Below are 15,688 nucleotides of genomic sequence, written 5' to 3'. Positions count from 1 at the left end.
AAATTCCAATGCACTTCAGGGGTTGTGTTTTGACATTGAAAGCCAAGTTTGACTTGGTTGGAGCACGTTTATTTCAGTGATTTTCATTCAATACAAAGCATGGCAGGATCAAGAATTCACAAATTTTCTAATATATTCTCGAGGTAATTGATTTCTGATACAAATTTCTCGGAAACCACGTAAGAAAAAAAAAAAAAAAACGGATTTAAGACATACTACTCACACAATTAATTGGGTTCATTGTAAAATTCTAATTCATGTAATCATGACGTTTGCTGTAGCATTTTTTAAAACTGCCCTTTATGCCTCATTAGTCGAAGGGAGGCGACCAAGCAAAATAATAATCAGCTTCCAAGACAGCATAATTATTTGGTACTCCTACAACATTAGAGGTTGGGATTCCGTTCCTCCATACCTCAACCTCTTACTTCCGAGCGCCGTATTGCATAACGCTCGTTCCGCCGTTCTTTGAAATTGGCAGAAATAAAGTAAACTATTTACCATTTAAAATGTTCTATACAGTTTCTTTACCATAATACAGTTGAAGGTGGCTAAAGTGAAGAAAAACAAATGACCAACCTGATGAGAAAATCCAGCAATCCTGGAAATCCTTTGTAAATGCAGTTAAAATGAACTTCATATTTGGTTTTTAGCTTTTTGAGTGCGTAATTCCGGTTGATAAAATTATGAATTTTAAAATTTGCGAAACGAACATATTAAATTAACCAACCAATTGCCTTTACCAACTTAATGTTCGTTTTGTCAAAAATATATTGTATTCCGTAAAACATCACTAATGTTTTCTAGGTATTTAACATATATTTAGGACTTATATTGCTCGATTTCCTGTAGGTTAAACTTCTTTTATGTAAATAAAAGACTTAAAATGTTTTAAAACACATGTTTAGCTAACTCACATTTGCGGTGGCTTTCAACATGTCAGATGCTAGAGGTTAGGATGGCACCAAGTCAGAAAATAGCTTGCCAGACAACCTCTAGCATTACTGGAGTAAATTATTTGGACAAGTCAAGTTCAAACTCCTTATACTCCACCATCAGGATTGAACCATATGCGCCCAGTGACAAGCCAGTGACAAGCCAATTCGGCTAAAGAATTAATCATTTTACCAAGTCAATTAACTTGCTATTTACATTTGTAAATCTCACTACCTACTACAATGCAGGTAGGCCGTACTGCCACACTCCTCCCACCTCAAGAGTCTTCATTCCTCGAAGAACTCTTAACACTATTTCATTAGCTAACCAAACCATGTGGGTTTTTTAGTATGGTGCAAAATGTAACAGGAGAGCATGATCAGACTCACACTTGGTGGCAAGCCAGCAACAAACCGATTTGGCTGAAGAATTAATCCTATAGTTGAATGGGTTTGTTGCTGGCTTTTCAACAAGCTGTCTAGGGTTCGATCCTGTTGGTGGAGTATAATTTTTTGTAATACTGTTACAATAAAAACAAGTGCCTGAACTCCAGAAACATGAAAGGGAAATCAAGGGTACCAGGATTTGAATAGTAATAGCATAATCCAAGGATGATGACTAAATAAAAAATTGAACAAAAAATACAAAGTAACTAATAAGATAAAAAAAAAAAATGGCACACACAATCAAAAGTAAATGAGAACCTGGAATCCACTGTAAACAGGAAGCTTGGAGTAGGTGCACTGATAGGGTATACTTTTCTAGATATATTTTAATATGAAGTTAGACTGTCCTAATGGGGGACACAGCTAGTTTTACTAAAAACATTTGGCTTTGTTGATAATCACCCCTATGTTATATAATGAATGCTGTGTGTCTGCTTTGAAAATTCAAACAATCACATCCTAACTGCTGACGTCACTTCCGACAGAAAATTTTTTTGTACCATTCATGTTTTGACAGAGAATCTACAGTTGTACATGTATATATGTACAAATGTACATTTAGGACATCGCTGATGCTCTGTTACTAGTTATTGTCACTATTGTTTTAAGTAAACTGCCTCAGTGGTTTAGTGTGTAGTGTTCTCGCCATGTGTGAGGAAGATTGTGGGTTTGGTCGTGGAATGAATCACATGAAAAGGTTTTAAATTCTTTTTTAAGCACATGGCATACAAAATGTATATTCTGGAAACTGGTTGGCACAGTCAAAATGATGTATATGAGTAGGGTGACATGCCTGCTTCCATGTGCTTGCACAATAAAAATCTGGGTTAGTGTGTTGAAATTAAAGCAGGGCCTGTTCAGTTGATCAAGAGTTGTTGTTCTGAAATGTATTAAATACCTGCCATATAGGATATAGTCAATATTCTAGGATTATTCAAAATTTTAGGTTTCCGCTTGGAAAAGTCTGAATGAAGATTAACTTTCCCAAATTTAAAGTTTGCTTTCCTAACTTGACAAATCCTTTTAAAAAAAAACTAAGTTTTCTACTTGCCAAAGGGAATGTGGGTCATAATAACCAACTTTTCCACACCAAAATTGCACGTGCCCTGGGTGACAGAAGAAAGGAATCGTAGAACACTGGACCACTATCAGTCTCATTTTGCATTAGTTGCATGCATTATGGTACAATGTTGCATTTTCCTCAATAATTAATGATTTTTTTGCTGTATCCAGGGTACATGGTATGATAAAATCTGGTGTACTGCAGTATGAAGATAAACCAGTCTGGTTCAATGTCTACAGATCATTCCCACCACAAGTTACACCTAACTTCTCTAGAGAACCAGTAGAAAATCAACATGTTGTCAATATTCTGTATCCAGAAGATCTAGTCAGAGCGTAAGTGGGTTGCTACATGTACACAGGGATCTCTTTGGAAAGGAATTTGGGGGCCATAGTCACTTAACTTTTCTGATGGCTATGTTTTCGTATAAAGACCCCCTGTCAAACCAAGTATCCAGGGTACCCTAAAATGAATTTGCTATCATTAGTCCTCTTTTTTTTTTGAATTTCAAAAGGCATCTGGCTAACTTCTGATTTCCATCTGGGGTGATTTCTGTGTATATGAGAAGATTTAACTCCCATTTAAAGGCCCTTACTATTCATTAATTTGTTTTTCAAAATACTTGTAGTTACATGACTTTTTATGCGAATGTACAGAAGTGTATCAAGATAGGTTAAAAGTCAAGTGAATTTACTGTTGATTTTTTGAATAATTATAAGTTCTTTCACCACATTCTTTCTGTGTAAAAACCTATGCTGTTGCAAATATTTACTGGTAATAAAAATCTAACTTTAGAAAATTATCAAGCTGAGATATAGCATCAATACTTGCCCCAACTTTTCATGTTCATTCTGCTGATTGGCTGTCATATCAAGCTTCCCTGTGGAGCATTTTATTTACAACTCACTTACAAATATTTGATTAACTATGTACTTACAGAATGTTTCTGTTTTCAGTAAGTTTTATGCAATGTATGGAAGTCCAGAGATTCAAGATATCACAGATTTGACAGATTCTAAGACTCCAACAATTTGTCAGAGGTAAGCAGTGGATATTGTCAATCCATTGTTCCATGGTTTTCTAAACATACACATAAGGCCAAGAAAAAAATGTCTGTTTAATATTACATGAAAAAATAGGGTAGGTAAAAATGTAGGTAAGTCCATTCATTTTATTTTTATACGGACTGCAAAAAATTTGCAACTTATAATGTTGTGGCGCAGTTGCCGTCTTTGTTGTTGGTCTGCAGAGGTTTCATTAAGAACTGGCTACTGTCAAAATGTAGACCGTTCAAAAGGTGGAAATGGACGGTTCAAAATCACGATGGGCCCCATTCCCCATTTGATACATTTTGAAGGTGTAGACGGTCCATTTTCTCTATTAAGCCTGTTCACTGAAAAGATAAAGGTTTTATGTGATATCCTCCAAAAAAATTCCATGTCTGCCCGTTCATTTTCCGTCTCCCTGAAAGCCCTGGGTCTGGGGATATTTCGTTTCCGTGTGATAACTTAAGTTGTGGTTGACCAGTTATTCACTAAAGGAAGGTTCTTACTTAATTTGTACTTTGTAGCCCATACTGTTTAAGAAAAAAGGTAAAAATAGGAAAATGTTTGTTTTCTTCCAGATTTTAACTATTCTTGTTTTATTGTGTTCCTTATTTCATTCTGGTAAACAAATGTATCAACAGATATTATGTATTTTGGACCATTTTCAAGTTATAGGGGTTAAAGTTGGGCAACACCCAAAAATTAACCTATTTTATTTTTTATCCGATTTAAACATTTTTTATTGGATTCCTCATAAAACCCCTACCTGCATATTTCAATCTCCCACCGTTTTGGAGTTGTAAAGGATTAAAGGGGCCACATCCTAAAAATTGGCTTTTTTTAATTTTTGGACTGATTTCAAATTTTTTTCATTGGATTCCTTAAAAAATCCCTGCCTGCATTCGGATTTTACATGTCTTATTGTTTTCTAGTGATAAGGGTAAATGGGCCACATTGGAAAAAAATAATTTTTTTGTTTTTGGTCTGATTTGGAAATTCTGATTTTAATTTAAAATTTTGTGCAATATAGTATCCAAACTATTTGTTGTATCCATAATGAATTGTAAGTCCCTATGCTTATGTGTGTCAAAAACTAATATTGTGTCCACACTTGTCCCAACTGTTCAAAGTTAGACCACAGCTGTGCTCAGCAAAACTTTTAATTTTAGATTATTCAATATAGCCACTTATGGGAGGATTTATTTATTTTAACAATACTCAACTAAAAATAGATTGTTTAGCGGCATTTCATAAAAATGATACCATTAGAATGTGCTAGGGTAGGCAGAAGAAATAGTGTAGGTAGGGCAATGTTAAACCAACATAAATTTTTCTTGGCCTAATGGTCTATAACTACTGATTTTTTTTTTGTAATTTGCACAAAATTTCTCTGATCTTCACATGGTACAAATGTTGATATTTCTCTGGTCAGCTGACTACTGTGGAAGTCTTCATTGTTAAGCAAGTCAGTGGTAACTAATGGTAGAAACAATTAATTACATGTATGTTCACATACAATAATTTTGAATGAACTGCATGAGCTTACTTGACATGTATTGTAATAAAGTCACTATTGATATCCATATATTCTAATAGGATGTATCAGTTGCTGTAATCAAAATATGTTGAAATGAGCCTTTTCAAAATTTCACTAGAAAAAGGAATAGATATGGTGAAACACAACAAATGCATCATCTTATAACCCCTATAAAAATAGTAAATACTTACAGAGATCACCAAAATGTCTTCAATAAGAGTAAACACACCTTCAAGTAAGCTCTGAAAGGACCTGACAACAAATGTAATAATCCACAGGGTAATAGAACAATGACACTACTTCAAAACAGAGTAAAAAGTTGACATGAAAACACATTAATAACCAATATTGACATTTGGGCAAAATCGTTCATTTCTAACCAAGTATCATGCTGCAACTGCAACAGACAACTTGGAAGTAGTGGACAAACATCCAAAGTCAACAAAATTAGATTCAGACAATAAAAAATCATCAGAAGCAATGCTTCATAAATTTTTCTTTAAAATTTTGAATTTGATATCACAAAGCAATAAATTATGCAATAATACAAAATGCAGGGCAAAAAAAATAATAACTAGAAGATTTCAAAAGAAATAAAATATAGAAAAAATGAGTTCAATCAAAAATATTAACATTATAGCAGGACCTGTGTAACGATATAGCAGGACCTGTGTAACAATATAGCAGGACCTGTGTAACATTATAGCAGGACCTGTGTAACGATATTGTTTATTGCCAGAAATAATGATATTTTAAAGGTGCATACTGTTGCAAAGCTTGGAAAAAACATTTCAAAATAATTAAATTAATGTTTCAATGACACAACCCTAGGATATATTTTGTATGTTTTTCAGGTTTATTGATAAATACTTTGAACTGAAGAAATCCAAAATGGTAAAAGATGAAGATTTATTTCAACAGACCACAAACTTTCTACGGGCTGAGGGAATCAGATTAGCCACAGAGGAAGAACTTAACAAAAACAAAAAATTAGTAAGATTTACACAAAAGCTTAATTAGATTGTCATTTGTCCATAGGGATGCTTCAAAACTCTTTAGACCGCAGCCGTCATTGATGTATGAAGGTCTTTTTGGGTTTTTGGTCCTTCAGGATCAAAATAACTTATATCACCAGTCTATCACTGGAACTTCCCTAACACTACACAAAAATATAGTCCAAATGTAATTCTTTTTAAATCATTCAATACCTCTTTTATAACTAGTAAATATGTTATTGCAATTTATCTGTTCAACAACATTCTTTTATTTATGCAAATAAAAGTAAGATCTAGTCTTCATATCAACTTAAAATTTGAGGGACTTCTTTTTGGGCTTGAAAGATATTTAGTACAAAATGTAATAAATTTACATTTTGGGAATTTATTTCTTTCAGTTATGTGTCTGGAAGGATAGAATTTGTTTAATATTTTCATTTTGACACACTTATAAGTCAAATTATCCATCCTTTCATTTATATTTTACCATTTATAAATAGGAAGTGAAGAGCAGTGATTTTAAATTGGCAGGAAAATTCAGATTGATAAAAGTGTCCAGATTTTAAAAATCTTGTGTTAAGGAAGTTATTTTCTTAAGCTGATATTTGTTTTATTTAAGTATAATTGTTATATAGGATACATACTATGTTAATTAAGCTTTTGAATGTAAATGCACATTAAAGTTTGGATAGATTTAAAATTGGGGAAAAAAGATGAAATGGAACAAAAATTTGTAAATGTGTGTGAAGTTGGATCAGTAGTATAGATTGACTTTCAGCTTATACATAGTGAAAAAGGACAGTTCTTGATAGTATTTTGAAAACAATATTTGAATGTATGATCACAATTTTATTTAGAATCATATAATCTTTGAATTTTGTTCATGCTACAATTTTCACAAGAATAAAAAAACTGCCAGTGCTATCAGCACTTAGATTTTACGCAATTTAACAGATATTACAACAGAATTATATTCCAAAGCAGTTGCCATTTCGAAGCATGGTAGACATAGGCTAGTATAATGGGTTGTGGAAAGGGTAGAATTTACCAAGCTATATTTTATATTAATGTACATACACTTTTGTTCAATTACAGCACAAAAGTGGGTTTTGAGCTCTGGTAAAGCTCACATGTTGAAATTATTAATTTTACAACTTGAATGTAGAATTAATTTTAATGACTCCTATTGATGGAGAACTTATTCACTAGTATCATTCCTTTACATGCAGAATTTCATAAACAACATAAAGTAGAAAAAATACCTAAAAGTTAAAATAATGGCATAATAAGCTATGGTAATGTATAGAACAATACATCAGAGATCATATAGTAAAATGGGTTTTAAAGAGTAATCAAGGGAACCAAAGTTATAGCAGAATCAAAAGAATGTAATCCAGGGACAAAGACCAGACATGGAAAACAGCACAAAGAACAAAAAGTAACTAAAATCATACATACAAAGTAACAAAAGCAAATGAGCAACTCGGACGCCACTAAAAACTGGGAGCATGGACCAGTGCACCTAACACTTTCATTGTTGAAAATGAAAATATTAAAGAACTTTAGACACTTTTATCAAAGACGACAAACAATATGCAGTATTAAATTCATAGATATCTATATTTTGATACTTGCTTTCAATTTCAACATCCAATTAGCAGAATGTTATTTTATGAGGAATTCTTTGTATTTAAACCTCATTTTTTTCAGGAAAAAATTGCTGCCAGCTCAATAAGTAGACCTGTTGGAGATACTGGTAGGCATCAGCCACTATTTGCAGAGGAAGTTTTCGGAAAAAAAATAAAATCTCGCTCAGAAGAAGACATTGCCGAATCAGATCTCGAAAATGATTGATAATAAAAAATAAAAAAGTAAACTCCATTGATGACTTTTGTACCAATGCTCAAACTTTTAGTTGTATCAAATCAGCATATTTTAAAAGGTGGTGAACTTTTTATTGCTGTTGATAAATCAGTTCTTAAGTCTGATAAAATATTTATTCCTTACAATACTGTAAAGGTACTAATTTTTGCTATTTTCACAACTGACATTTAACACGTTATAACACCAATCATTTTTAAACCGCTAAAAATTGAGATCCACTTGTTTACTTGAGAATTAGTAAAAATTTATATGTTTACTGTATTCGATATTTCATTGGTGGATTAAAAAATTGATAAAAATGATGTTCATAGCTATATTTTGCTCAAATGTTACAAAATTTTGCACAACATTAATGCAGTAATGAAACCTTTGGAAACTTCTCCTTGGATCTTCTTCTGCATTATATATTTTTTAGATAGTAGCCTTTTGAACTTCAAAAATAATGAAAAATTTTCAAAAAGAAATCATTTTTGTGATGGAGTGTCAAAGGTTTTATTAAGTAGAAGTAGAATAGTTCCTTCTTACGCAGTGTACTATTCACGTCATATTTTTGTTAATTTCTGCTGCCAAGATAATCAACAATGTACTAAAGAAAGCAGGTTTTTTAAAGACTTTTTAGTGGCCTTTCTATACTTTTTGTTTATGCTCACCTTGAGTATGAGAGTTGGTGGATTCCATCCCTAGATAAATCACACTAAAAGCTTTAAAATTGGTAGGGACTGCTTCTACTCTAAGCATATTGGAGATAAGAGTGTGGATTTTTCTGCTCAGAGTCAGTTCTTGGAGTGAAATGCTTCTGTGAGCTAGCACATAAATCTGGTTCAGCCTGTTGGGCTAGTGCACAGCAGGGTCTATTTAATTGATAAAACATTTTTGTCAGTAAATGCATAAATATCTGCCATAGGATTTTAAACCACAACTAATCAATCAATTAATATGGACAGCAATGCCCTATAAATGTAGAATGAAAGGCCAGAACTATGAAGGGCTAAAAAATATTCAGGTGGAAGTGAGGAAATTTGTTGACATGTAGACAAGTGGAGGTATTGTTTTGTCTTCTAATACATCAATGGATGTGATTTTATATTTATTCATCACTTTATTTATTTAATAATAATTTGGAAAATATTTGCAGTATAGAAATATATAAAGCTATCCCAGAAAAACGTCTTACACATTCTCCTCACCAAAAGAGACCCCATACATAGCAACATGGCAGTGCACCTTAAACAGAGCTCCATCCATCGTAGCCTAAAACCATATCTTTCTCTGTGATTCTCCAAAAAATAAAAAAAGTAAACAATGATCTAATACAGTAATAAAATTTAATTCAACATTAAAAATAAGTAGACATAACAAGAAACATGCAGTATTTCAACTATTTGTGAATCAAAGATATATACTCTGAAATAGGTTTATGATTAAAGAACTAGCAAATCAAATTGGGCAACTGATCTTTTTAATAATAAGATTATTCACACGTGTCAATAAAATCTTCCAAATGGTTCTTTAGTCACCCGTGGGGTGAATGAAGTAGCTACAATAATCTAAACACTTCTTGGATAAAAACACATCAGAAATTACAGCTTGGTTATCGACCTCGGGCAAAAATAATTAAATGTTTGTTTGATGTTCCCCTACTTAGAGCATAAGAAGGTAGGTAGATAGGAATGAAATTTTATTTTATGGACACCAAAACCTATCATAATCACTGAAAACAATACTATTTATGATTAAAATCAAGGGCAGACAATAAAATCAAACTTCATTTTTTAAAGCCAATAAAAAAAATTAGTAGAGGCCTTTTTATGAGTATTTAGGGTACTCAAACAAAATGTCTTAAATTTAGGCCTCAAAAGGAAGGATCTTAGTCCTACAGATCATTGTCTACCAAGTAAGTCACACCACCTTCTCAAACAACCTGATACATTTAATTAATAAGATATTGAATATTGATATTTAGGCTATCATATTCAGTCAATTGACTTATTTGTATCATTTTTTAGTCCATCAACTTTTTTTTGTCTACCATTTTTAGTCACTTGACTTGTTTGTGTCAATCATATTTCGTCAATTGACTTGCTTGTGTCTATTATTATTGAGTCAACTGACTTGTTTGTGTCTATCACTTTTAGTCACTTGACTTGTTTGTGTCTATCATTTTTAGTCGATCGATTTTATAATGTTCACCATTTCCTTGTCACTGACTTCTACTTTCTTTGTAACATTCATTGCTTCAGACAGCTTTATAGCCAATACATGCTTGCACTGTGAAAAAAAATAAAATGAAAACAATTTAAATAGGAATGAAGGTAACATTTTGATCTTTTGATGAAATTATGCACTTATCCAAGGATGAGTGTACTGCCCCAAAATTGGAAAACAAAAAAATATTTGCATGAAAACTTGATTTTTCACAAGTTCTACCCCAAACATTTTCTTGATTTTGCTCGCCTGGCATTCATGTATTCCCCATGCCCCAACCTGAAATCCTGGATCTGACCCTGGAAATATCCCTATATACTGTATTTACACAATATGTTAAGCAAATAAATTTTGAGTGTGCACCATGAGCATTAGGATGATTTCAAATAGATGGTAAAATATACTACAGAAAGTACTTGTAATTTATAAATTTAGTGTCCAAAAATAAAAGGGTACATCATAAAAAATAAAGATAGGGGACACTGTCAAATGGTAAAATCAAGATATTTGAGATAACCAATTTTTATTTCAATCAAAAAACACACATGTTCTTAGACTGAATAATCATAAGTTTTCATCAAAGAAATATAAGTCAAATCCAATACTTCACAAAGGTTCAAACACTCCTAGAAATATTGGATTAACTAAAAGTTGAAAATTGTTAAAACTAGTACAAAAAATGTAGCATAAGAAAATATCCTGTCATCTAGAGGAACTTCAGTTCTTCTTGACAATAGAATGTCCCTGATTTTCAAATCCCACCAAATGAAGCAAAAATCTACAGCAACATGTATTTCTCCACAACTGGTTCCATTTAGACAGGCATTCAGTTTATCAACTTCAAAATACATTTAAAGTGATATAAAGGGAGTTTTAAAAAAATACTCACCATAATATGATCATCTCTCAGTAATACTGTGAAAAAAGAAAATAATATACCAGAATGTTACTTTTTATGCATACAGAAATTGAAGTTGTGTATCAAAAATATCTTTTAAGTCTACAGAAACAAAGCTCCATAAGATGAAGTAGACTGGGTTGTTGTCTTATTGACTATATAAATTCTCATTATATGATTTAGAATTTTTTTTTATATTTAAGGTGAAGTGTGATTTGACCTTTTGCTGAACTGGTTAGTTTGACAATTCAGGGACCAGTTGAATGCAGATTCTGGGTGTAGGAAAATTCTCATTGTTCACCGAAGGCAAATTTCTCTGTTTCTACTTTCTTTTCTATGTGTGATATTAACCACAGAATTAGTACTGACTGATTGGTCCCATGGCAGATACTTCATGCATTTCAGAAATTTAATGTTTGACCAATCAAACAGACTCTGATTTAACAAATCTAACACACTGAAGCTGATTTTTATCAAGCTTCATGTAGCTCACAGAAGCTGTGATGTGCAGATAGGCATGTCATCCCAACTCAAGACAACTCTAGTCCATAAATACTATGTCAGGGGAGAAGTCCATAAGTACTGTGCTAGGGGGAAAAGTCCATAAATACTGCATGCTAGGGGAAGAAGTCCATAAATACTGTGTGCTAGGGGGAGAGGTAGTGATATTTTTAAAGTCTTTGGTGTGACTTGCCCAATATTGAACACACACCCTCCAGCAATCAAGGTGAGCACACTTCCCACAAAACCACCATGTTGTATTTAGATTTGTAAATCATTAAGTGAATACTGAAACACAGAAAATAAAGAAAATGGCACGGACAGACAGACATTAGAAAACAAGTTAACTCTATCCCCAGATATGTAGGGTAAATACATGTAGTATATTTACCAGAGTATCTATAAGCTGGACAGGAACAGTATAGACTTGTTGAAAGACATGTATATGGTGTCCCAGAACTGCCAATTACCTGAAATATCACATACAAAATTATACTATCAAAGGCTAAAAAAAATTATTGTAAACTTTCTAATTTCTGTGGCGTATTTATTTTTGCTATTTTGGCAGTGGAAAGATATTCACGAAATTGATTTTAAACATAATATAATGCTAATATTTTTTTGTTTTGAATCGTGAAAATTGATAGCTGTGAATATATATGTTCACTTGACAGAATCCTCGTAAATTAGATACCGCGAAAACTAATACATTTTGAGTACATGAATTTCATTTCACAATTAGGTTTTCATGATTAAAATATCTTCTAAGTTGTCAAAATATATTGCAAATATTTTTTTTATAGAAACATGTCATGAAATTAAAATGTTTTCCCTACTTTCCTCAAGTTTAAATGTTATTGCCTCAATTTGCATATAAGTTTCTGTATTATGCATGAATAAACTGCAAAAAAAGGTTTTATTAGCAATGTAAACATATATTTGCTTAAAAGTATCATACAATGCAGTCAATATTGATTGGACAAAGTTTACTACAGGGCCGAATCTGATAACACAAACATACTCCTTTGTATGTAAAATCTACCTTCGGACTTCCCTATAAATTGTTGCTTAACAAACCTGGTAAGCACATCTGCCACTTGGTGAGGTCACACACGAGACATTTCTATGGTCTACCAGGTCTAAAGCAGGTAAAAGTGGTGCTCCATAAACAAAATTCAGTCTACAACAGGAAATTATAGGTATTTATACTGCAACCATTCTATCTGAGCAGTCAACAAAATGCATTGACTGTATATTAACAAGTGGTATATGGTTACTGACAGAATAAACATTTTTGTTGTGACATCACAAAAGTTACATTTTTTAAAAATTGCCAGAATGTTGCCTGCTTTGAATGAAAAACATTGTTTTTCCTGCTTGAATCAGCATTTTTATTTTAAATTGTGTTGCAATTTACAGAAAATAACAGTGCAATGACTTTGATATACGAATTCTGCATGAATCTCAATTTAAGGACATTAACAGAAGCTTTATTACTCCTTATACACTTAGAAACCATTGAACATACTAGAGAGAACAGAGTAAGTCTTAAAGTTTGACAACAGGTAACACAAAATTTTACATCTGGCTTGAAGTACTTACGCAGACAACAGTTCATCTGGTACTGTGTATGAAAAAAAAAACAAAAACAAAACAAAAATTAAAATTATTGGCAACTGAAAATAATATATTGGAATGTGTTAAATTAAAAATAAAAATTACTTAAGAGTTATGTCCCCTTCCAGCTGTAAAAAAAAACAAATAATTTATAATGGATTAAATAACACTTATAGCCATCAATATCATATCATAATTCTAGAATTTTATTCCTGTTGAGGTTGAAATATTTCTAGAGAAAGTCTAATCATCCTGTGATCAAAAATTTACAAAGGGCAATAACTCAACAAAATTCTTCTACATGTTAAATTATGGCCATAGTAAAAAAAAGGAATTTTAGCAATTTGAAGAATCTTGATTTTTCTGCATGATCAGACTGCATCACTTAAATGCATACCAAAAGGCATAAATAAATGTACTTTAAAGGTAGTTTTTAACATATCTAAATTGTATGTACAACGCATCATACAATTTACAAAGTTAACAACAAAAGAGCAGTAAATATTCTTAAAAATAAACTTACATTTACTAGATTCCTTGTACACCTTTTCTACCTCCTTAAAAAGTTCATCATTCACTGCAGACAATGTTTTACCTACAAAAATGACAATTACACATAACTAACTGATATGAGTATGCTCAAGTACCCCACACTCCCTCATATTAGACACAGTCCCACAAACTTGAGCCTTCAGTTTCTATTATCTGGGATATGTAAACCTTGCCCCTGGAACCCTGTTTTTTTTCAGCAAGATGCTGTTTTCATAGTCACTAATTGATGAATGAATTTTATCTGAGCCAGTTCATGTAAACTTGAAAAATAGGGAAATCAAGATTTCTGAAAGGATTTCTTTATTAAAGAGTAATCAAGAGAACTAAGAATCGAGCAGAAATCAAAAGAATATATACCAAGGATACAGACTAAACAAGAAAACAGACACAGATAACAAAAAACATGGATTAACCAAAATAACACATACAAAGAAACAAAAGTAAAGGACTCGGACTCCACTCAAAACCGGGAGCATGGACCTGTTGCACAGGAAGGGAAAGTGTCCTCTGCTATTCAAGAAACAGCCGCTGATTTGCTCAATGAAATGTCATGTCCAGGGTAGATGAAAGAGGAAAGGAAAAACACAGTGAATTAGTTCTCATCGTGCAGATGGACACAATGTAACAATCCATGAGTTTATGACCATAAAACTTCTGCAGTGATAACTTTAAGCCATTAGCAACATAGCCCTGTTCCAGAAGCCTTACTGTAGTAAGTTTAGCATGGTGCAGAAAGTCGGTGTAGTTCTGGCAAGATCTGGCAAAAGGTATGAGTAATGATATGAAAAAATGCTTTTTTTCAGGTTATACATGTAGCTTTTATGTTCTAATGACAGTTTTTTTGTAAGTTCTAAGTAACTTTTTTGTTACATGTACACATGATTATTATTTGACAGAAAATTGAATTAAAAGATAAATACAAAAACTTTTATTAATCATATTGTTACAATACATTGAAACCTAAAAACAGGCATCGTAGTAGTAATTGGTGGTCCCGTGGTGATTATAACCAAAGACACAAAATTGTCCACATGAAATTATTTATAGTTTCAGATTGATCAGTTAGTGTGTAGTAATTCAGTTCACCTTATAATTGGTGTCAGGGGTTAAGTTACATTATTTATAAAAGTTATAAAGCAAAAAACAAACATCCACAAAAAAAAATAATAAAATAAACTCAAAAACATACTTCGAATTAAAAGGAAATGGATGATAATGAAAGTTAGTAATACAAAATGTTTCATCTATTAGCATAAGCAGTGCTAAAAATTGTTTGTAAAAAATTTCAGGCAAGATCCAGAATTCGGATGAACCCATACACATATGGGGGATACAGCATTATAGACAGGTGGATACAGAATGTTGACATGCTGGGACCCAAAAAATAAAATATTAACATTCACTACCCAGCTATCCATCTGGACGCAGGATTATGAAGGACCCAGAGTTATGCGGCATACATGCATTAAATACCCCATGAATCAACACCTGGATTTCAAACTGCATCAGAAAATGTTGTGGTTATCTACATGTATTAATTAGACTAAGCCGTCAAGTTCCAAAACTATTACATTGACTGGATATAAAGAATCTTGAGCAGCGGTGTTGTCAATGACATTAGCTGCCTTTCAAGGTTGTTTTCCTTTGAGAAATGCCACAATAAATTCTATCAAAGCACAATGGCAAGGTCAGCCGACTAAGTTAAACCATACCACAATAGTCAAATCTTCCCGGCAAAACGTAAGCCATTAGATATTTCAAGCCCAATCAAGGCTATACCAACATCATGGGGTTACAATAATCGCTTAACATTTTTAATTTACTAACATAACTTAATATTCAAATAAACTTATACTGATATTGAACTAGTCATGATTTAAATGTATAAATATAGCGAAAAATCACACTTATAAAGCAATCGGATTAATTGAAAACAAAAGTCTCGGAACTGAGACCCCCTATGCAAAGTGAAAGTGAAAATAGACGGATATCCGGAAGTCCTCTAAAC

At 32.3% G+C, this 15,688-nt stretch overlaps 2 protein-coding genes across 2 annotated transcripts; one reads left to right on the top strand and one right to left on the bottom strand.

The window, feature by feature from the left end:
* The first annotated feature begins 1 nt into the window (after position 1).
* LOC148606159 (small ribosomal subunit protein mS23-like) lies at positions 2 to 7,904 on the top strand. Its single transcript, XM_088546830.1, has 5 exons — positions 2 to 143; positions 2,616 to 2,780; positions 3,402 to 3,485; positions 5,883 to 6,021; positions 7,734 to 7,904. Exons 1-5 carry the CDS (start codon positions 100 to 102, stop codon positions 7,875 to 7,877), a joined length of 576 nt encoding a protein of 191 aa, XP_088402956.1. The 5' UTR covers positions 2 to 99; the 3' UTR covers positions 7,878 to 7,904.
* Positions 7,905 to 9,215: 1,311 nt separating this feature from the next.
* Positions 9,216 to 15,663, bottom strand: LOC148606158 (zinc finger SWIM domain-containing protein 7-like). Its single transcript, XM_088546831.1, has 7 exons — positions 15,393 to 15,663; positions 13,652 to 13,723; positions 13,114 to 13,135; positions 12,589 to 12,691; positions 11,903 to 11,981; positions 11,002 to 11,027; positions 9,216 to 10,175 (listed from the first exon to the last, which is right to left on the bottom strand). The coding sequence occupies exons 1-7, from the start codon at positions 15,427 to 15,429 to the stop codon at positions 10,071 to 10,073; spliced, it is 444 nt and encodes a 147-aa protein (XP_088402957.1). The 5' UTR covers positions 15,430 to 15,663; the 3' UTR covers positions 9,216 to 10,070.
* Positions 15,664 to 15,688: the final 25 nt, after the last annotated feature.

This window comes from Perna viridis, chromosome 9, assembly GCF_037379345.1.
Source record: "Perna viridis isolate PV_CMFRI_1.1 ecotype Kerala chromosome 9, ASM3737934v1, whole genome shotgun sequence".
Classification (NCBI taxonomy): Eukaryota; Metazoa; Mollusca; class Bivalvia; order Mytilida; family Mytilidae; genus Perna; species Perna viridis.
This window is presented reverse-complemented; position numbering and strand designations above follow the sequence as displayed.